This window comes from Wyeomyia smithii, chromosome 2, assembly GCF_029784165.1.
Source record: "Wyeomyia smithii strain HCP4-BCI-WySm-NY-G18 chromosome 2, ASM2978416v1, whole genome shotgun sequence".
NCBI classification, from domain to species: Eukaryota; Metazoa; Arthropoda; class Insecta; order Diptera; family Culicidae; genus Wyeomyia; species Wyeomyia smithii.
In genome coordinates this window covers 260,617,142-260,640,601 of record NC_073695.1, presented here as the reverse complement: position 1 = coordinate 260,640,601, position 23,460 = coordinate 260,617,142, and the positions used below count along the sequence as shown (strand labels likewise).

At 41.2% G+C, this 23,460-nt stretch overlaps 1 protein-coding gene across 2 annotated transcripts; it reads left to right on the top strand.

Annotated features, from left to right (window-relative positions):
• Window positions 1–6,048: 6,048 nt before the first annotated feature.
• LOC129724046 (SET domain-containing protein SmydA-8) lies at window positions 6,049–22,471 on the top strand. Of its 2 annotated transcripts, XM_055678640.1 has the most exons (4): window positions 6,049–6,277; window positions 20,543–20,569; window positions 20,825–21,578; window positions 21,640–22,471. In XM_055678640.1, the coding sequence occupies exons 1-4, from the start codon at window positions 6,128–6,130 to the stop codon at window positions 22,425–22,427; spliced, it is 1,719 nt and encodes a 572-aa protein (XP_055534615.1). In that variant the 5' UTR covers window positions 6,049–6,127; the 3' UTR covers window positions 22,428–22,471. The 2 variants fall into 2 exon arrangements, with proteins under 2 accessions (XP_055534615.1, XP_055534616.1); XM_055678641.1 differs by lacking the exon at window positions 20,543–20,569.
• The last annotated feature ends 989 nt before the right edge of the window (window positions 22,472–23,460 follow it).

Sequence of the window (23,460 nt, the reverse complement as noted above, 5' to 3'; positions counted from 1 at the left end):
TGCAAGTGTTGATGTATGTTCATATGAGTTTGAATGTTATGTTTCAAATGTTCGGTATTATTTAGGTGTTGCCTACCAAAAATTTGTTGTTAAGAGTGATAAATAAATCCAGCAAATATTATCAATATGTATTTTTTTCTGAAAATTGAAGTGTTCGTGTAAATCTATCTAAACGAATAATAAGTTTGAATGAGAAAGGCTGGGTCTCACAGCTAGGTGGTTTTTTTTTTTTTGGTGCGGAGGTCATTTTATGTTATCAGTCCTTCATGTAGTCTCACGACTGCTGTTTCAAAAGGGCCGATCCAAAAATGTGACTGATGGATAAAAATAGTTGCAATACTCCTTAATGTAGAGGGGCAGACGGCTCCCTCCAATCCACTAAAGCGCTTTAACCAGCGCCTCTCTCCCATGTTTAAAGAGCTCGCTCAGCAGTCCGTCTTTGCTGCTGGTGCTCCTAGGTCAGTTCCTGCTCTACTTCTGTTTACTGTATCGCTATTCAGGGGTTCATCGAATTACTCCTTCCACCTGTCGATCACCTCGCTGGCATCCGTGAGAAGGTTCCCTTGCGCGTCGCTGCACATGTCGGCTTGCGGAATATAGCCTCTGGTTTACCTTCTCATAGAACTTCTGCGTATCACTGGTACGATACAGCTGCACCAGCTCCTCATGTTCACGATCCTCTTGCCGGGTTGGGCACTATGCTTTGCACTATGCATGTAGTTCTAAAATTGACAATTGACTAAACTACGCAACTGTTAATTTGAACAGCATGTGCATTACACGGTAAGCAGTATCGGCAATAGCAGGAATCACTTTAACGTTTGCATTGTTCTCTCCTAATCTTTGTCTTCAATACGCTTCTGCACTCATATTGTTACGTATTGATCCCTTAAGATCGTCATCGATGTAAGTTACTTTATCTCTCTCTCTCTCTCTCAAACTGCCTCTCTTCAATGCTCTCGAAATTCACATTTGTTTATCAAAACTCTCCCGGATGCTTGATGCTTCAGCTGGATACTTTCTAGGCATATACGTATTCCAACACTTACATAGTGCCATCATCAGTGCTTATTTAGACTGTGGAGAAAATAGCGAAACCCCAAGAATTTTATACCTAAGTAGGTAAACGAATGGGGAAAATTTTAACTCAGAGAACGTAAACAACTTGAGTTAGGTAGAGAAATGTGCGGCCTGGTGATAGTCATGGATCACCTGCTTTTTTGTCCTCTCCTTCAGACTTAGTAACCTACTTCCTTCCTTATCGACCGTATCATATCCTCCTGCTCTAAAAGCATATAACGTGCTATACTGCCGGTACCCGCATAACTGTCCCATACTGATTTTGGTCACTTTTGAGTTATCATCGGGAATCGACTTAATTGTTATCATATTTTCTAGAAAAAAAATTAAAATTGATACTTTTGTATGGAAAAAAATACCAAGTTGTTTTTGTCCCATATTGAAAGTACCCGCATTACAGTCCCACTGCATAGTGGTACGAACTACAAACATATAATTTTGCTCCAGATTAGTGTATATCGGATTATATTAGGCATATAGAAGTATGTCATATAATTACCTAGACTAATGTTGTTTTTTTGTGGTACAATCTACGTTGCCAATGATACTGCCGGTTGCTGGTTCAATTTATATGTGATGGGACAAAATATGCGAGTACTTTTGAAATGTAGCCGCATATTTTGTCCCATTTTGTCTTTTTTTCAAGTTATATAACGTAAAACCAATTCCATCCATGTTTTTTTTTTTGTTCTCAACGATAAACTTGTGGTGCCATGAAACTGTTATGGTCATTGGTTCTGGATGTATTTGCTGGAAATCCGAAAATTCGCAGATAATATTAAATCGCCGTTTTCTCAACATGTTGTTTTCATTATGGGACAGTTATCCGGGTACCGGCAGTATAGTCTATGATATTATCGAAGCTTTAGACCAGTGGTTATTAAGTCTGGAGGGAAGTTATAATACTTTTTGTCTTCTCATTCAGATTTAGTAACCAACTTTCTTCCTAATCGATTCTATCATATCCTCCTGCAAGCTAACACTCTAACAGCGTAGACGTGCTATAGCCTATGATATTATCGAAGCTTTAGATGAGAGGTTAATAAATCTGGAGAGAAGATTTTGTGTGGAAGAGCCTGAGAATAAACCAATACTAAAAGTCCTTTTTGCGAACGAATGGTTTGGTTCTACTAAGATTCGAACCTATCACCCTTCGCTTGTCAAAGCGGACTCTGTAACCTTGCGGCTACGAAGCTTGTAAGTTATCGCTTACCACCCCAGCTTTCACGGGGCCGATTTACCCGGCGGGCGGTGTAGCACTGGGGTACTTTACCAAAATGGGGTTAGATTGGGTGAAGATAAAATTTAATTAGGACAAATGAATAAATAACAAATAAATAAAATAAAACAAAATAAATAGAAACCTGACCTACTAACCTCCCGTCCTTCTCGCAGCAATGGCGGGTGTGTTAGTGATCCGTTGGCAGTGAACTAATTAGGCTGCTGGCCTTGTGGGTGCGTTGTGACCGTTTTGTCCGAAGAATCAATTTCTGCCACTGCACGACGTCTGAAGCTTAACCGCAATAAAAGCCGCTGTCAGCTTGATTTGATGCGGTCGGCGATATTGATGTCTATTACTTTTTTGATCCAAGAATTCCGCGGGACGACACTTAACGCTTCACTCGTCACAATTATTTTCCGGCGGACAAAAACGCGTCTTTTCTATTAGGCGGTACAGCGCGATCTCTCCCGCCGTAGCATAAAAAAAAAACAAACCGCTTGACGTTTGCCAGCCATCACCTACGCCGGTTATGCTTTCCCTTTTTCTGCCACGGGAGGGGAAACGAGACCTAATCTAGTTGCACACGCGATACATTCCACACCGATAATTACAACCCTAAATTCTAATACTCCTAACATAACTTTCTAAATAAAATCTGACGAGAAAACAACGAATTAAAATTAAACATGCAGTGGCGAGTATGTTGCTTGCTACAACAACAAAAATCAAAACAAAACTCCTACAAACTGACAAGCAACATATCTTTACACACTCGGCGTTTATTAGACAAATTTGTGTTAATTGCAACCTCGAGGGTTGCAAGCTCGACAACTTTTACTTTACGTTTCTTCAAAATTATTTGGTTGGGGGGAAACCAAGTAATTCTGTTAAACAATCTTTAAGTTATACAACGGTCTTTAATTCGTTAAACCTTTCAAAACAGCCTTGAATGATCTTTCGTTTTTGGCATCATTATAGGGTTTAAAAACGACGAATGGTGAATGCTACATTACAAATGAAACAATTTTAATTATGTGGTAAATTGTAAAAACAAGCAATTGCCATCGCTATTACGCAAGAAGAAGTCTACGAGCAGCCTATCAATCTAGGCCAACGCATAAATTTCGCGCAAAGTTTTCCTCACTCGTTCAAGAATGCTTACACGTGTTGGATTTGGTTAACACCCCTGCTATCATTTATCAAGACACCAACGCGTACCAGCGCTTCAGATTCGTTCCCATTTCCGTAGTAAAAGCTCCCGAACCCGACCTCTCTTCCGCCCACTAACTACTTAGTCACCCCACGTTCCAGTTTGGTTTCAAATCATTTATCACGCCGAACAGAGAGCGTGTCACAAATGTAAAACTTTGTGAACCTACCTACTCTACTTTTAATTTCATTTCCCTCGGTAAGTCGAATTTATGGTTTTGTGTCGCAACGTAATTTCACAAAATAAATCGCTTACCTGCAACAAATTGCCTCTCCCTCCCCGAAGTAAGCTGAATTATTCACCGGACTGATAAATAAAATCAAACAAAACAAGACGGTCTGCCGCACAGAAGTACAATGTCAATTTCAGAGTCAATTAAGTTTGCTTGAAAAAAACGGAAACTCAACTGCACAGCAAGAAAATTAAACAACGGTAAACCACACGAGAGGATAGGCATCCAAACTCAAGGATGCTGAGTAGTGCTACCACCTACAACATTCACATTCACGTTGTTCGCTCTATCCGCTTCTACCCATTTTCTGCCAACGTCATTTGTTGGTACAACATATTAGCAAACGTTTGCGCCATGTTGAGGCGTTTTTGTGTACTCGAAAAACTGAGTGGTAATATTATCACACAACAGAGGTCCTCCCCGGAAGGCTGTCTGTGCCGGGGACGACTAATGAAGTCGTTCCTTATTATTGCGATGTTCTCGAGAATTCTTTATCACGGAAGATTTTCATTTTCTCTATTCGGAGTGTCACCGATGAGATTTTGCTAAGCAATTTAGTTATTCATTTACATTTGTTAGTTGGTGAATCATAAGTAATAAATAAAAATAGTTCTCTTTTTTATTTAAGAGGCTCAAGTTAAACACTAGGTTTTGCAAACCGGCCGTGTTTTATGGGATCATCCCACTACTAGATTAACGTTTATTACATTAACATCACATCAGAAAAAATAGGCATGCTCATCATTATCATGTGTGAACGAACTAATCTCAAGCCAGTACCGGCCTGGCATCCTGAACGATTAGAGCAACATTATCTTTACCATTATTGCACAGCCATCATCGTCTGCCGGTTCATTATACGAGACATCTGTTATAAGGCTTCCATCCGGAACTTCAGAAGGGAACTGCGAACATGTGCTTCAAACGATCCACGCTGGCAAGACAAAAAGGGCAATACTGCAATCAGTGTGGTTTAGCTATAGCTTAACTGTACAGCTCTTGCTGTTGGGCGGGTTGAGAGGGTAAATTCCTGCATAACCTGCTAGTAACCGAACTTGAAAGGAGAGCATCCCGTATGCGCTAACGGAACGATTTCTGTAAATACATGCTTGAACCCTAGACACGATTTAATCCTTCGTCCCGACGAGAAGGATTAGCTCATTAAGCACGTACAATTTAAACAACCGTTTCAGGTGCGGATGTTGGTTCTCAGACGGAACCGTATATTCAATAATATAACGGTGGATGCATTCCCATAGATAATAGTGTTCTATATTACACAAGGATAAAATGACGACATTTCTGTGCCATCCGCTGCTAATGGGTATAATTCTCCACAGCAATTAGGTTCTGCTATTTCGTCGATGCGACCTCCAGTGATGATCAATTTGCAATTACCGTGGTGGATAAAGCGAGGATACCATATGCGGTCAAACAGGTTCTTCATTTTATATGACTGCCTTTTCGGTTTTTTTTTTATCACAAGTTCACAACAAAGAATCTATTATTCTATCGCTTCACTCGAATGCATGAGCATCAAATATTCCTTCGAAAAATGGTAAGTCAGCTTGAAAGCCATTTTAATTTTTCAAATTTACTACTCAATAAAACTCCAAATTGGCTATAAAGAAACGTTCCAACGTCCTAAAATATACTACTTTAATTCTCCAGAGGCTGAAATTTACAGTACAAAGTAGTGAGGGGAATATAAATAACTCATCTTCAGATTCAGAAAAGCACCCACACTCCCTCTGCCAACCAGCGGAGATGTTCGCAATGTTTTCCATTCGCCCCCACCAGGCGCCTCCATCAGAGCTCGATAGAGACTCTGCACCCCATGATACAACCATTCATGACGAAAACATCTCTCGAGCAGTATCCCAATCCAGAATAAGTTACACACAAAAACACTTGCCGCTTGATCCAATCGTTGTTGAAAGCTCATGTTTTCGCGCCGGCTGCCAACGTCGTATGAATAATGATGAACCAGAAGCCAAACAACAACAGCAGCAGTTATTCATTGAGACCGAAGGCACTGCGTGAACGAGTGACTCAATTTATGTGCCCTTTGTTGTTTGTCAAAATTTGTTAATGGATTGTACTGATTCGCTAGATATGCTATCTCGCAATCCTAATTGGGATAAACTTTAATGGCACACATAAACAAACATTGAACGATCGATCTGTGATCGATCGAAACCCCGTTCATGAGCCGAGTGGCATTCGCATGCGCAAAACATTCGTCCAACCCTAGTTCATTCCCTAAAAAAAATCATCAATCTCGCAGTTTCTTGAATTGCCTCACTGGGAGTGGTAGTGTTTTCGGTTACTCGGCTGCGATTGTGCGTTTAACGGTGTTATCTTCCGCTGTTATCCAACCACGATGAATACGGAAGCAACTCGATGCGCCCTGTGTGGAGTTCCGTCCAACCTGAAGTGCGCCGGCTGCAAACTGGTGGCTTATTGCGGCCCGGTGCATCAGAAGAAACACTGGCGGATGCAGCACAAGAACGAGTGCGCTAAGCCGTACGAGGTGAAGCTAGGCTCGGCATTCGAGCAGTCAACCAAACCGAAATTAATTTTCCGACGGATTTATCTAGTCTAGCCCAAGTAGCAGTAGCTCGCTGAGTGGTGCGCTTTAGAAGCACGCACACGCTCTCGATGGATGACGGAGACGATCGATGTTATTTCTTTTGCCTGTGATGTATTCGCACGCTGCTCTTTTCTGTGTAATATCTGTAATTTCGCAATCTATGTACGAATGGCTATTATTAGCAATCGTATGGGTCGTGTATCGAGAGGCGCTGCCGGCAAGAACAAATTCGTGCACTCGAGCGGTGCATCGCGCGAAAGCGTAGTGTCTGTAATTGGTGAATGTTTCGCTGATGAATGAGCGAATGAATCGTGCGTGATTGGTGTGATTTGGGTTGGCCTTTGATGTTTTCGTCGCGTTCGTATTGCTTTATCTGTTTACTAATGCTGCTAGAGGTTAATGACGTCGTTAGTCGTGTGCTAGGCATCGGATATACGAGAACGGAAGAAGAGTTTTAATGGCCAGTGGTTGCAACAGGTCGAACAGGGCAATTATTTTAAAAAATATCTTAGCGCATGCGTTATTCAATACGAAGTTGTTTGTAGGGACTAGCGTCTTTAACGTTGAAGCACTTTAAATCCAATACTATTGGTCGGAATTATTTATGTCCATTATGTAATAAAATTGAGCGTGATTTGCATGTGACATTTACTTTTGAAATTTCTCGCGCTTGATCGCTGAAGGCACTAAGGCACTGTTTCAATAATTTCTTTTGAAGTAGAATACTTCTCTCAGGAAGTTCGGCTACATAGGGATGTGAAAAGAAAATCTAAAACCGAAAAAAGTGAAAAATATGTCCAAATTCAAATGCTAATAAATCGGTTAGTATTCGATGGATTTCCTTCGTTCTTGTAGCAATAGATTGGAAAATCTTCTAAGATTCTTCCCAAATGAAGATAATTTTAATTTTATTATTCACACTATTGTAATATTGAAAATAGCCAAGCCTTGTCAAAACGAAAAATTCGAACTCTGATTGGTCGTTATATGATTACTTCCCAAGCACGGTCGACAGCTTCATATACCTTGCAATTGAAAATATGCTATTTGGCCTATATAAGAGCCTGTTTCAGCCGAAGCCGCTCATAATAGTTCTAGACAGCGACAACAGCAGTCATCCCTTAGCAGCAGCAGTAGCAGTGCAGTGGATACCAGCGATAGCGGATAGCGGCCACAGCTGTGGCGTAGCAATGGATAGCGCACTAGTTTCAGCGGATCTCAGCATCGATAGCAGCTGCGCCAGCTGATGCAGAGACAGCGGATACCACTGGCAGCGTATAGCGTGTGGCATGGCTATGAATAGTGTAGCAGTTGCAGCGGGTATATCTGACCATGAAGCATTTATGCAATAATTGAATGAAAATTGCAATTGCAACAATCGTCCTTTTTCAAGGCTACTAAATGTTTTTGGAAGAGCATAATGAAATGTTATTAATAAACTGCAACTGAGGTTTGATGCTGCTGCAAATGCACAGCAGTAAAAGCAAAGCAAAGCCTTGGTGCTACATTCCGTATCGAAATTCGACCTTCTGTTTTACTATACACAGACTTCGCAGCCGACTGTTAAGTGTACAGGACAATTGCGGGGCTAGCGCTACGATCCTACTAACACTAACAGTCTCTCCCGAGCCGGGACTCGAACATACGACGACTGATTTGTTAGGCCAGCATCGTACCTCGAGACCAGCTGGGAGATCATGCACATCAGTGTAATGTTTATTAAGATTTGTTGATACTGTGCTTAACAAGCGGTATATACGAAATAAATCCGATTTCAAATTAACTGACACGCAAGCAGCCGGGTTATCTTTCTTGTAAAAGTATTCTACTTCAACCTTGCAGTCGTGGCTTTGCACACAACCCACCTGTGATTTTTTCATAATCTTTCCATCTGGTTAGTTTTTTCTCAGGCGTAATTCTTTTTTTTCGTTTAGTGATCAATTGCAATGAAAGTCAAGTCCCAGGCTGAGATGAGGTTGAAATTCGGAATTCGCTTTGAAGTCCATTCTGGTTATGTTCCGAAGTTCGAAAGGAATTTTATGATCGTGAAAAATGGTATGAAATGTTTCAGAATCCATTAGGTTCTCATGTGTAAGTTGAATTGGATGCCAAATGGGAACCAAAATATCATTCATGTCGTTGAAATTGGTATGTGGATTTGCAGGTAAAATAGTGATTTTTTTTCCAAGTCAAATACTTGAAAAACTAAATTCACTATTTCGTTTTAGTGTAGGAATAAAAAAAAACAATGACAAAACAGTTACTATTTAATTTTTGTGACTGAAGCTTTTGTGATTCTGAATTCGAGGTAAATTGTGAATCTATATTCTGAAAAAAGAAAAATTACTGAAATTTATTTGTCAGCTCGAGAATGTTTTTTTCCTGTTTCTCTTTTCAACTTCGCTTTCTCACGAAAATATGTATAAATTTAATTGTGTAGAAATGATTTTTTGGAAATAGCTAACAATTGTCATTATCTTCTGTGAGAATCTGTTCTGTATTTTACAGAGATATTATTTTTTACCGCAAACTCGTGAATTAACTTGATTCTACTCTGTAAAATGTATAAGTTATGTAATTTTCAATCCTCTTGTTAGTTTTCTAGGCATTATTCGGCATAGTCAAAGCATACATGTTTTGTATACTGAGGACTTCCTTTGCATTTATAATATTTTCAAAATACGATATCTCCTTCTGGGAATGAGTTTACCTTTTCAGTTCTTGAAAGATTATTCCAGATAATTTTTCAAGAAACATTCGCTTTACATTTACTCTTCGGTAATTGTTTTTTTGTCATAGAACAAATATCAGCAATAATCAATCACTTAGAAATTTGACGGAAGGCAACACATTAGGTCAATTCTAACACTTGCTCTTAATAATTGCTATTTACTGCTTGAGCCTGGGCTGAAAAACAGTTCTGACAAGCTAAAAATTTTGTATGACCCTAGAGTTGTTTTGAAATTGTGAGGGGGCGGGATGAATTTCTGTCTTTTACTTGTATTTTGATCATTAATACTACCGTAATCGATTTCGATCTTTAGGTAGCAATCATGTTTGTTCAATGATTTCACAAAAAAAATTTATCATTTTAGTCGGTCATTCTTCAAACTATCCTAGCCTAGTGTGGTTGGTAACGTCTCCGCCAACCACGCTCGACGCCTGGGTTCGAATCCCACCGCCGACATAGGTGTCGATGGTTGTGAGGTGGCGTGATCCACTCACAACCAACCCAACTGGTCTAGATTCAATCCTAGCCGACACCGGGAGATTTTCTGAGGCGAAAAATCTCTGGGATTACGCCTTCCGTCGCATGAGGAAGTAAAGCCGTTGGCGCCGGTCCGTTAACAAACGGGTCGTGAGTTAGGGTCCTGGGTGTGGGGTCGCCTCCCTGGGCGTCGGTGATTGGCCACAACAGTGGCGGAACTAGACCGACGGAAAATAAGCGAGAATAAAAAAAAAATTAACCACCTTACTTACTTACTTTCCTGGTGAAACATCCCTCAGGATTTCACCTGCGTCACAATGTTACGCCGCACTCAGTCCATGGTAGCTTGTCTCCAGTTTCTTGAGCGTCGTGCATTTCCGAGATCTTGCTCCACTTGGTCCAACTACTTAGCTCGTTGCGCGCCTTTAAGTCTTGTACTGGCCTCCTCGAGCATTGTCAATGGCTCGTGCCCATAGATAACTACCGGTGTTATGAGCGTCTTGTACATGCTGCACTTGGTACAGGGACGAAGTTGGCCAGATCTCAGATTTCTTGTGGAATCCGTAGGCACGACCTCCCGCTACAATACGTCATTTTTGCTCATAACTTTCCATAGCTCTAGAGTGTAGACGATCGATGGTGTCGTACTTACTTAAGCAGCCCAGAGTTGTAGTGGCTCGTGCCGTATCAAGACTTTTCCTCCATTCTATTCGGTCCTGGGCTACTCATCGCCAATTTCCTAGACGTTTCAATACTCGCAGGTCCGTTTCAACCTGGTCAAGCCATCTAGCACGTTGGGCTCCTCTATTCCTGGTGCCGGTGGTCAAGGACCTTGAAGAGAACCGATCTTACCGCACTGTCGCCCGGCATCCTCACGACATGTCCGGCCCATCGTAGCCTCCCGACCTTCGTCAGGTATACAATGGGAATCTGTCCAAGTAGCGCTTGCAGCTCGTGGTTCATACGCCTACGCCACTCTCCGCTTTCGATTTGTACTCCACCAAATATTGTCCACAACACTTTCCGTTCAAATACGGCCAGTGCGCGTATGTCATCCGTGAGCAGCGTTACGGTTTTGAGTCCATAGAGAACTACGGGTTACCAGAGATCCCAAGTATATGAACTCCTCTACCACATCGAGTTCGTCGCCATCGATGGTCACCGTCCGTGGGAGCCGAATGTTGGTTTCTTTCGAGCCTCTTCCTGTCATATACGGGTCATTCCATGTCAAGTGTCCGAGGAAACGCATCCAGGCCCATAGCTACCGGGGGGGGCTAGGGGGGTCTTAGCCCCCCCACTCGTTTTTATTGCCCCACCATGCAATTTTCTCATATATTTGATTGATACTAGGTAAAAAAACCAAATGAAAAATCTGAAATATGACCAATAAGCATTATTGAATAGTCTCCAGTTCATTAGTTCATTAAATCTCAGAAGAAAAAAAAAATTTAAATCCGAACAATCAAAACGGTCGAACTCATATGACAAAAAGGTTAAATTACTCAATCTTTTGGTGAGCCCGCTTGATTCGCGGCGAAGTTGAAACTGACGATCCGCATACTTCCGTTTCAGATGTCCGAACCAGCGTCTGGGAGTGAAAATATCAGTTTTTTTATATGTGTCATTTTAATGAGAGAACCAATCACAGTTTTATATTTTTGATTGTATAAGAACAATGCAAAACAAGTTTTGCTGCAAAATTTGATCAGTTTTTCCAGAAGATTTTATTGCTCACTTTTTGATTTCTTGGATTGAAAAAATCGTGGGCAAAAAATGACACACAAGACTAGTTTTTTCAAATATTCAATATTCAGACAGTATCTAAACTTCCTGCAGTGTGCTTCTTGTGATTCATGTTTATGTTCAGTTCAATTTATTTTGGCCTAACCCAGTCCGTTACCTAGCCCGGACAACTATGTTACAGTTCGGTCCAAAATAAAACCGGACATAAACATTGATCAAACAATGCGAATCGTCAAATTTAGAATTTGGGCTAACGGTTGAATCGCTCCATTCTTTCTTCGCGAATAGAATCTCTCAGTATCGTCGATTTTGAATAAGGCGACCCTCGAAGATGGGTTTCTAACGTTGTAATTCCTTCAATGCATTTATTGTTTCAGATTATAACTTTTTAGAACTCTCTTCTGTTTTTAGTTTTTCGAACGTTGTGTAAATGGCTCTAATAAGTGTCATATAATCGTTGTATTCCATCACTCGTCCTTGCATTGCTTCTCTTGCTGGTTTGATCATTTATTAAATGAATATTGAATTGCTCGAATAGCGGATTCGTCACTGTAAGGCAGAAATTATAAAGTTTTTATCCCTGCTTTTTTTCAACGATACGCACATTCGCAGCTTGGTTTTTTTCGGAATATATACCCGGAAAACCAGATTTTCGGATATAAGAAAATACTTACGGGACACCACTAACGCTTATTTGAAAATATATAGATGACCTTCTGAATCTTTTGGTGCTAAAACTATCGACATAGGAGGAAAACTGCAAAACTTATAAGAATTTTAATTTGCGAGTACCCGGGTACTCCGTTGGACGCGTAAAGGTACTTTTTTGTCGAGCACATGACGGTTTTGAACGGCTTTCCCTCCAAAAAAACGTTTAATTAAAAAAATTCTCTGCCCCCCACGCAAAACGGAGTACCTACGGCTCTGAATGTATCGACCATCTCCGATTTCGACTAAAATTCGTGAGTCGATGTATTTTGGGCCGGAACTTATAAGTAAAAAGTGTTGTACCGATTGGTGGACACCTCGGCCAATGGGACTGCCTCCACTTTTTGTGAATTTAGTGAAACATCTTTTTTGATTTGCAGATATCTCGGGACCCTGAAGAGATACAGGTGATATTGACATATCATTTTAAAGGGTTTTAGATGTAGAATCGAACTACGTAGTCAATTTTTTTCTGCATTGTTGCCAACTTTGCATTTTTTTTTTCGATTTAAAACTCAATATACAATTTCCTCGAAATACCCCCCTTCGATTTTAATTTTGACCACGCCAATGTGTTTAGCAGAGATTTTACATAGGAATAATTTATCAGCAAAAAAAAACAAAATGTAGCGTTCCAGAGATACAGCATTTTCAAAATTGCAAGATTTCGGGTTTTGTCTACGCACGAAAGCGCTTCTGCATAAATTGCTGCTATCTTAATGGTATCCTAGTAGGCGTTTGTGTTATCGAAGATATGTTCCTTTGAGGAGCATCCGTTAATGATGTAACGCAAAAAAATCCATTCTAGAATCACTTCACGAAAAGTTATAGGAGAGTTTTGGTTGCACTTTTCACATGAATCTTCATTTTATTGGTTTATCATATTGTAAAAATCATCCTCTCTCAATTCAAAACCGTTTCCTAACAGGCGAATGGTCATGTTTTTTTCCTGATTTAAGGTTTGCTGATTTCAAAATTGTGAACGATGTGCAGAGCCGGATTTACGATTGTGTGGGCCCGGGGCCCAGTTCCAAGTAGGGGCCCTGAAATATTTATTTTTCATACGAGTACGAGATTTTCACCAGAGGTGCCAGATGTTTTTGAAAAGAAGTCTGCAACCTTTCGAAAATCGGAAATTTTTTCTTGATATAAAAAAAACCTACCGTAATTTGAAAAAATTACGATCCACAGACAAAAATTTGCCCTCAAAAAACTGTGCAAATATTAGACGACCGAGACAGTAATCTACAGAAACTAGGAAAAGACCTACACACATCTGCAGGTCAATAAAATCTGCACACGAGCTCTGAAAATCTGCATTTTGCAGAGCACATCTGGTATCTCTGATTCGAACAAGTTAGCAATAGCAATGCATTAAAAACTTGTGGGTTATTTTTTTTCTCGGCTTTACATACCTAGCTACAAAAACGTGATGGAAATTGAGTTGATCAAAAAAAAAACAATGGTTTTAGAGCCGTAGTGGCTTCGGCAATGTTGATCTATTAATTATTCTCCATTTTATAGAAGTTGCAGTTTCGTGATTAATCCACCAAACAGTGAGAAACAAATTTTACTTTTTTCATTTTTACATATAAAAATTCACTTTGTTTGGCAAAGTTATAGCACGTTCTATGAAAAACAGCTTTGTTAAAGACACCGTGCTTCTATCTGCCAGTTTTAATGGACTTTTGTGGGGTTTTCTACAGATTGCCACTAAAAATCAATTTTTTCGATATAACATTTAGTGGTGATTTTCTACAATTTTTCAATGTTCTACAATGTTGTCTGCTACATCTGAACAAATGATTTCATCAAACAAAGTTTATTTTTATCTCTCATATTTCTTTCATTATTGACGATTTTTTTAAAATAATGCACTAATATACTAAGAAATATCATCAAAATCTGCAAATATCCGCAGACTAAACAATTTTTATATTAAAGTATAAGTAAAACATCATTCAACTCACATATAGGCATTTGTCTCTCGCTGCCTCCTGTGTAGATATATGTAAGTAAATGAGAGCTCTATTACATAAAAAATTTCAGTAGCTGATTAAATAAAAGAGATAAAAATAAACTTTTTTAGGTGACCTTATGTGTTTTATTATAGTAAACAACATTGAAGAACATTGAATTTTAGAAAATCACTAAAAAAAGTTATATTAAAAATTAATTCTAAAGGGCATTCCAAAGAAAACATCACAATAGTTGATTTAAATTGGTAGATGGAAGTATGGTGTCTTCGACAAAGTTGTTTTTTATAAAATGTGATACAACATCACTCAGCAAAGTGGATTTTTATATCCAAAAATGAGAAAAATAAAATTCGTTTCTCACTTTTAGGTAGATTAATCACAAAATTTTAGTTTCCATAATATGGGGAATAATTACTGAAACAACTTTACTGAAGACACTGTGGCTCTAAAATCAATGTTTTGGGTCAAAATAATTTCGATCACGTTTTTGCAACTTAGGCAACAGTGTGCACTGGTTCGAATCAAACGGTGTGTTAATGAGTATCATTCCAAGAGAATCTTAGGTGAACTCTCATGGATGTAGTTGTGATATTGGCCCTCGCGAAAAAATAACACTAAAGAAAAGACTGAAAGTCATATCGACACGGTCTGTTCATATATTCTTGCTGTAAATCGAACTTTTGATTAAATCTCATTTTTGATAGAGAAAAATTGTTCTCGATTTGTGGGGGCCCCAAAAATGTGGGGGCCCGAGGCCCGGGCCCCCCCTTAAATCCGGCTCTGACGATGTGTCTCATCACGAGTGCAGTCATTTTATTCTTGAAGATGGTGTGTTTAATTGGATTGTATTTAAAACAAATTTGTGTCGCTGGAAAACGGTATTGGTTATAACAGCAGCTTACGCGATGAGATTTACTAGCTACTAACGGAGCATGCATAAATGACGTAGGTTTTTTTTAGTTTTTTACCCCTCTTCCTCCTCTCCCAACGTAGCATATCGTCACAAAATATACCCCCTATAGATAATTACGTAGCTTTATGCCAAACTCCACGACAATTCGACGGTTAGTTTAGTTCGCGGTTTATCCACAGAGATGGCGCTTCGACACTAAAGGGTGAGGAAAAAATATCCGTGTTCAATGTTTTAGTCATAACTTTATTCTTTCAATATTAAACAACAACATAATTATAAAAAATGTAGATACATTAGCTTACTTACTTTACTTTTATGGCGACAGATCATTAAGATCCTATGCCGAATCCAAAATACGTCTCCACAAAACTCGGTCTTGGGATGCTACTCTCCAGTCTCCCCTTACACCCGCTGCTCTGGCATCCTCGTCGACAGCACACATCCAGCGCGTGCGCGGTCTGCCTCGAATTCGTCGGCCTCTATCCGGTTCTCTACTAAATATTATCTTTGCAGGTCGCTTATCCGCCATCCGTGCTACATGACCAGCCCACTGTAACCTGCCGTGTTTCATCAGCTTGACAATATCAGCATGTTTGTATACTTCGTACAGTTCGTGATTCATGCGCCTGCGCCACACCCCGTTCTCTAGTTTGCCTCGAGTATTGATCGCAGCATTCTACGCTCGAAGACCCCAAGCGCTCGTCGATCGGTTTCCTTCCACGTCCACGATTCATGTCCGTAGAGCACCACCGGGAGGATCAGAGTCCTATAGAGCGCAAATTTCGTGAGGATCTGTAGGCTACGGGACCTAAGCCGGCTACGCAATTCGTAATAAGCCCTATTCGCCGCCGCAATCCGCCTCTTAACCTCGCGGCTCACCTCGTTGTCACATGTCACGAGAGTACCAAGATAAACAAATTCGTCGACCACTTCGAAAGTATCCCCATCAATCTCCACCGCAGCACCAACACCCGTAAAACTACCACGCTCTCTGCCAGCCACCATGTTCTTCGTTTTGGTAGTGTTTATGGTGAGTCCAATTCTCGCAGCTTCCCTTTTGAGAGCCGTAAAGGCCTCCTCAACTGCTCTACGATTAACACCAATTATATCAATGTCGTCCGCAAAGCCTTCGTACTGCACCTTCCAAAGCTATGTTGAACAGTAAGTTCGAGAGCCCGCCACCTTGCTTCAGACCATCCAACGTCACAAACGCGTCCGAAAATTCGCCCGCTGTCCTGACGCATGATGTGAAACCGTCAAGCGTCGCACGTAACAGTTTAATTAGTTTTGTTGGGAAACCATGTTCTAGCATTATTCGCCAAAGCTCGTTGCGTTTCACTGTGTCGAACACCGCCTTAAAGTCTATGAACAGATGATGCGTCTGCAAGTTGTGTTCTCGAAACTTGTCGAGAACCTGTCTCAAGGTGAACATCTGGTCCGTTGTAGATCGCCCCACTCGAAAACTGCATTGGTATTCTCCTACAAAGGCTTCCGGCAACAGCCTTAGTCGCTGGAACAGGATACGAGAGAGAATTTTGTAAACGTAATTGAGGAGGGTTATGCCTCTATAATTACTATAGTCGAGCCTATGTCCCTTCTTGTAGATAGGGCATATGAGTCCTTCCAACCAGTCCGTAGGTAGTTGTTCATCAGACCATACCCTTAGGATAATCTGGTGAATTGCACTACACAGCCGCTCGCTCCCAACTTTGAAAAGTTCGGCCGGTAAGCCATCCTTCCCAGCGGCTTTGTGGTTCTTTAGCTCTTTGCAAGCATTCTTCACCTCGTCCAATGTTGGTGGGTCCATAGCTTGTCCGTCCTCCCCAAATTCTATCCTGTTCCCTTCGACAACTCTCCTACCTTCCTCACCGTTCAACACCCCTTCAAAATGTTGCTTCCAACGCCTGGCCACTTGCGATTTATCGGTAATCAGGTTCCCCTCCCTGTCCTTGCACATGGCAGGAACTGGCACAGTCCGGTTCCTGATTCCGTTGACCGTTCTATAGAAGCTCCTCGTGTCGTGCCTGGTAAAGCAATTCTCCGCCTCCGCGAGGACGCGATCGTAGTGCTCACGTTTCTTACGGCGATGAAGTCTTTTTTCGGCAGCTCTTGCCTCCCGGTATTTTTCCCGCATCTGACGCGTTACACGATTAGCTGCTATTAACGTGTTGGTGTAGGCTCGGTTCTTCTCCTCCGTCAGCTCTAGGCACTCAGCATCGAACCACTCACTACGCGTGGTTCCCGTTGTCATGCCTATCACTTCTCGCGCTGTTTCGCTGACCGCATCATGGATGTGCTTCCACTGCTCGTTCAGGTACACTCCAGTTGGTTAACCGATCCGTTTATCAACTTTCCGAGTATACTCTGCAGCAACTCCTTCCGCTGATAACCTCCGGATGTCCAGATGTATCTTTCTCGCCGATCTCGATTTAAATACATTGGACAACCGGGCGCGAATCTTGCCTTCCACGAGATAGTGATCCGAGTCGATGTTTGGCCCTCGAAAGGACCGCACATCTATGACGTCTGAAAAGTGCCGGCCATCGATCAGCATGTGGTCGATCTGGGAGTAGGCCTCTCTATTGGGGTGTTTCCATGTGTGCTTTCGAATGTTCAGACGTGCAAAATGGGTACTACAGATGGCCATTCCCCTGGCCGCGGCGAAGTTCACTAACCTCAAGCCGTTGTCGTTGGTGGTAGAATGATGGCTTTCCCTACCAATAACGGGACGAAAGAACTCCTCTCGTCCGACTTGTGCGTTCGTATCTCCGATGACGATCTTTATATCGTGCTGTGGGCACTCTCCATACGTTTTCTCGAGGAGCTCATAGAACTCCACCTTTACGTCATCGGTTTTATCGTTTGTCGGCGCGTACACGTTGATAAGGCTGTAATTGCAATATTTACATCACGGACTCGACCCTTGGCTTCAACGCAAGCCGTCAAACGTTTAGGGAAATTATCGACGATGGACGATAGTTCTTCCACAGATATGGCACTCCAGGCTTTGATTAGAGTAGCTTTCAAATGATCCAATGATTTGTGTGGTTTAGTACAGGCTCTGGATTCAAGGATAGATCAAACGGAACAGTCCATTGGATTTAAATCAGGAGAGTTTGAAGGCCATTCATCTTTAGTTAAATATCTCGGAAAAAGTCTGCTACAGAGTTCCAGTGTTTTTTCGCTCCATGCGATGGGGACCAATCTTGTTGTAATGTCCATGCAGATTTACCGAAATGTACACGTGCCCAAGGTGCCACTGTGTCGGTTAAAAGCTTTTGGTGAACAAATTGATTGATTTTGACACCCTTTTCGATGAATATTAAGGAGGTTTTACCGGTAGCCGTATTTTCCGCCCAAACCATCACCGAAACTGGATGATGTGATCGAGCTACGTTCATACGCTTTGAAGAGCCTTCAGGCAAAAGCTGACGGTCATTTTGGTGGTTATAAATTGCTCCACAGTGAAAATTTCCTCATCGGTGAATAAAATTGTGCGATGGCATATTACACTCGATGAACACTGTTTAAAAAAAGATTTTGTGGTTTTGTTCACACATAGCCAAGGTTGAAAATTGCATAGGTAAGCTCATTTCAACATTTGTCAAATCTTAGTTATACACTGAAACAAAAAACACGGATAATTATTCCTTACCATGTAACTTCTTATTCTTACACGCTAGAGATTTGCAGTTCTTGGCAAAGGTTCCTGTATATTTTGTAAAGTTTCATAAAATTCAGAGATCTACAACTTTGTCGAAAACCACAAAGCTCTAGCGTGTAGGGGAAAGAAGCTGAAACATCCAAAGAATTCAAACTTCCAAATTCAATCCCCAACTATACCAAGAAACTATGTAGAAAATCGGAGACCGATTGGTTTAATCCTGAGAGCGCTGATAATTTCGTTTTACTAGATTTAATTCCTGCCCCAATGTGCAGTGGATGCTGCTTATTGTGCCTGTGGTTAGATCGGAGGACCCAGTATCTATCAGACGTTTGCCATAAGTAGACTGGAAGGTGGTTTCTGGGACCTAGGTTTGCAAGCTGTGGATGTTTGAGGTAGTGCACTCTTTGGACTTTTCTGCGCTCGCGGGTTTGCTAACGGGGAGTCGTAGCGGCATGAAGCTGTTGCTAGCTACCTGCTGAACCTTCTTTTCCGTTGCAGGCATTGATCAGGTAGTGAAGACGGAGCTGGAGGTTTCGTCTGTATCCCCCTGTTCTTTGCGAGATTGCGTTGAGTAGGTGGTAATGCCTGAACTGATTGCTTTTGCCAAAGAAGGTCTCTTCCGTATGCTGGTCGTCGATTCACCCAGCCGGCACAAGCGAGCCAAACATATAGTTTAGTAAGAAGCGCTACTCGGTGATTCGGTCGGCGGATTGTTCTTTTTGGTTCTATTTTTTTTCTGTCTTTTTAATGGATTCGACTGGAGCTGTTCATATATATTCATGATATTATTGCCGACATTTTTTTCTTCTCTAACATTTTTTTTCAATTTTTAAGATTTTCTCACTTTAAGATGAAACTTTCAAATTAATTATGTTTACATCTCCTGACTTCGTAAGAAGTCAATTAGCGCTTTTTGGTTCAACTGGGGATTGTTTTTTATTTTTACCGTTTCCTGACATTTTTTTCAGTGATTTTATCTTTAGTACAGAAAATCGTTTTTTTCTTTCTGGGCTGTAAAATAGGCCGCTCAGAATATTTACACCGATTACGGACCGAATTTGTATTTCTCTCTCTTTCGGATTTATTCTGCCTTCAATTGGTTCGAAAACTTTTAAATGCCATCAGGCCCAAATAACATTCTTTTGACCTCATCTGACCAAATTACAGTTTTCCAATCATTAATTGACCATGGAATGTGTGTTCGTAGTGTTCGAGTCTTTTGATAGTTTTCGCCGAAATACAATTTGTTTTGTTATTTTTTAAACGTGATAGACTCCATCAATCCGTAAGCTTGTCTTGATGGACGCCCTGCTGGTGTGAAAGAACCACTCTCTTAAAACTTACGCATAATTCCTTCATTCGTATTTTCATGTATACGGACATTGTGTGTAATTCGACAGTAAATTTTTTCGGACTCATGCAGAAGAATGCATGCCTGATTTCGTTACGCTGGAATTTCCAAAATTTTTATTTAATTACAGGTCACAAAATCCCTTTTCTTCATCATAGTATAAATTCTAATTTCTAAAAAGACAATGAGGCTGTTAAAGGTTCCTTTGGAAACGAACGTATCAACGATGATATATTTAGTTCGTTTGAAAATGATGCAAAATTTAATCGTTCATACGCATTTCCCAGAACAAAAATCAATTTCCAAAATCTAAATTCCCCATATGAACATTGTTCCCTGCACTCAAGTGGCACCAGAAATCATTTGCCGCTCTTTGTTTTGTTTTAGTTTTGTTTCTCTGTACAAAAGTATCGTTACCTCTAACTCATCTCACCCTGGTTTCGATCAGTGAAGTTGTTACTGTAAATATGATTCGTGTTTTCCACTCAATGTGTTGTTCGTTATGGCATATCCCGCACCAACCCACTTTCCAACGCTCTTGTTAGAACACCTTCGAAGGAATCTTTCACAGCCAATCGACCACAAAATTAGGAACCGTAATCAGCAATTGACCATCATTAACCTTTCCCAGTGCAGATCGTGCAACACTCCGAGAACGCCAAGGTATCTCTCAACTTTCTCCGTTTACTACTGTGAGCCCCACCAGTGTCTGTTATTGTCTCACAATCGTCCACTCGTTCGGACGACTTTCTGTACTATATATCTATGAGTGTACACCATCTACTTGTTCGTTTATCTGTAAATACGCACACACACAGCCTCAACTAACAGCAACTAACTGAAAAGTGCACGCATCCTGCTCACCGAACATCAACATTGTGAACAACATCAATCTAATACTGTGTCTATTCTGACCAGCTTGCCCGCAACGAAGAAGTGGGTCGCTTCTTCCTGGCGACGGAGAACATCCCTAAGGGTACCATGCTCTTCTCGGAAGCTCCGCTGGTTATCGGTCCCAAGTGGAATCTGAACGAATACGAGCAACGTTCGTCCATTGTTCCGTGCGTAGGTTGCTTCGCCGACTGTCAAATTGGACTACATCGATGTGAAACTTGTCACTGGCCCGTTTGTAAACCGGATTGTCCCGGTCTGTCGAATGCGAACCTGCACGCGCTGGAATGCGGCTTACTGCGACTTGGTGGAGGACCGAAACCACGCGATGATCCTGAAGCAATTCTGGACTACTACCGGTACGATTCACTGCTGGTGCTGAAATGCCTTGCACTACAGGTAATCGATCGCAATCGATTCGATCAGATGATGCAGCTGGAGAGTCACTACGCAGCTCGGAAAGGAACCCAGTTCTATCAGGAAGCGGATAAACGTATCGTACAATATTTGCTGAAAAATTTCCTCAATCCACTGAAAGCCTTAGAAGAGAAAGAGGGTAAAACGGTGCTACCAGTGTGTGATGAAAAAACTTTGCACAAAATAAGCGGCATTTTGGAGGTGAACGCGATGGTGATCCCACTGACCAACGGACGCGAGATTTGCGGTCTTTATCCGATCGGTTGTATGCTGGAGCATTGCTGCATGCCAAATTGTCACTACACTTTCAACTGTGACAAAGGAATGAAGCTTACCTTCAAAACCGGCAGAGATATTGAGAAAAGTGAGTTTTCTACCAAGTTACGATCTAGACTCGGTGACTAAACTTTCTGATTTTTTTGCAGATGAACACCTAACAACAACTTACACTCATTCGTTGTGGGGGACTCAAAAACGACGCGAGCATCTGAGAACCAATAAATACTTCACCTGCACTTGCTACCGCTGTGCCGATCCTACCGAACTTGGAACCTATCTGAGTGCTCTCAAGTGCATGGGTATAGATGGAAACATCTGCTGTGGTTTTCAGTTGCCAGTAGACGCATTGGATGATAACAGCGATTGGAAGTGCAACGAGTGCGCGATTCAGATCCAGGCGGATCAGGTTAATTTTTTGCTGTCGAAAATAGGCGAAGAGGTCGATAGCGCTATGGAGCAAAAAGCGTCCGTCAGACAGATGCGGGATCTAATTAGTAAACTCTTAACGTTCCTGCACCCTAACCATTACTTCCTGCTGACGTTAAAGCATTCACTGATCCAAATGTACGGACACATGACCGGCTTTCTAACCCACCAATTGTTGGACAGAGTTCTAGTCGAAAAGATCACTATGTGTAGGGACATGATGAAGGTTATCGATATTCTCGATCCGGACTCGTTCCGGTTGAGTCTCTACGCGGCGTCAATATTTTACGAACAGCAATCGGCTCTGATGGAGATGAGCGCCAGAGCACTGCAAACGGGCAGTCTACCGACGGACTCCTCGGTACAGCAGAACTATAACGAAGCCCTGCACTGTCTGATGCGTGGCAAGCAGGTTCTGGAGAATGAAATGGGCACCCAGCAGGGCAAGAAGCTGCTGGAGCAGATCTTGAAAGCGACCGAACGGGTCGAAAGGATTATGCGGTTTTAGCTTGTTGTTTGATGTTATTGACAGAATAAAATATTTGTTTGATTTTTGTTACCGTAATGATAGAGTTGACTATATTCAATCCGAAACATGTTATAATACGAGGGTGGTCTCAGAATTCCTTGTTTATAGCCGTATCTGACATTCGTACGACAAAATTGATTTAAACGAATGGGAAATCCCAGTAGATCAATTATTTCCAGGCGTGATAAGAAAAACTTTCATCGAAATCATTGGCAAAAGTCAAGAAGACTTCGAATTTGTAATTTTCCCAGATAACTATTCATTAAGTCTTGGCCAAAAATACTTACAAACGGGTTGGAAAAAAATGAGAGCTTGATGAAAGACCATTTGCCTTTGCTAAAACAACATAAAATGGTAACTAAACTAGGTATGGTTTAGAAGTCAGTTCACTTTTTGAAACTCTTGTAAAGATAAATAGTCCAGAAGGTTTTTTTCGAATGCTAATTTTACGCCTTCTGATCTTCTCGGACGAGCCTAAAATAACATTGATTATTCCGAAAATCAGTGCTGTTCTTGGCGACGTTGAACTAGATAATATTTGATATCAAAACCTTTTATTTCTTTGATGAAAACGGAAGCCTTTCATCGCTTGTCGCGCAAGACACCGATACCGGCCCAATCAATTTTGTGATGGATCGAGAACCGGAGCTATTGATACCGGAGTATTAGAATCGACCGCCATTGGCACAAAAGCATAGATATTCGTCATCTTCCCGTGCCGTCAAAATAAAACAAACCAGACACCAAATTCATCTAGTGTTCCTGAACATGGAACATTATCGCAACAACGTAGGTGGGATCATAACTGGCAGAATGCCGTGGTTTAATCTGCCAAATATATTTCGTCAGTCCTTAATGAAGATCCTAAGCTGGAAGCTGAAGTGCAAAAATTAAAAAAGCGGCAGATTAACAGAAGGAAAAATAATTGTGAGGAGCTCACGTCATCAGTATACCAGAAGAAGCTAAAGCATAAGCAGGTAGGGAAGGATATAAAAGGCTGACTTGAAAGCCC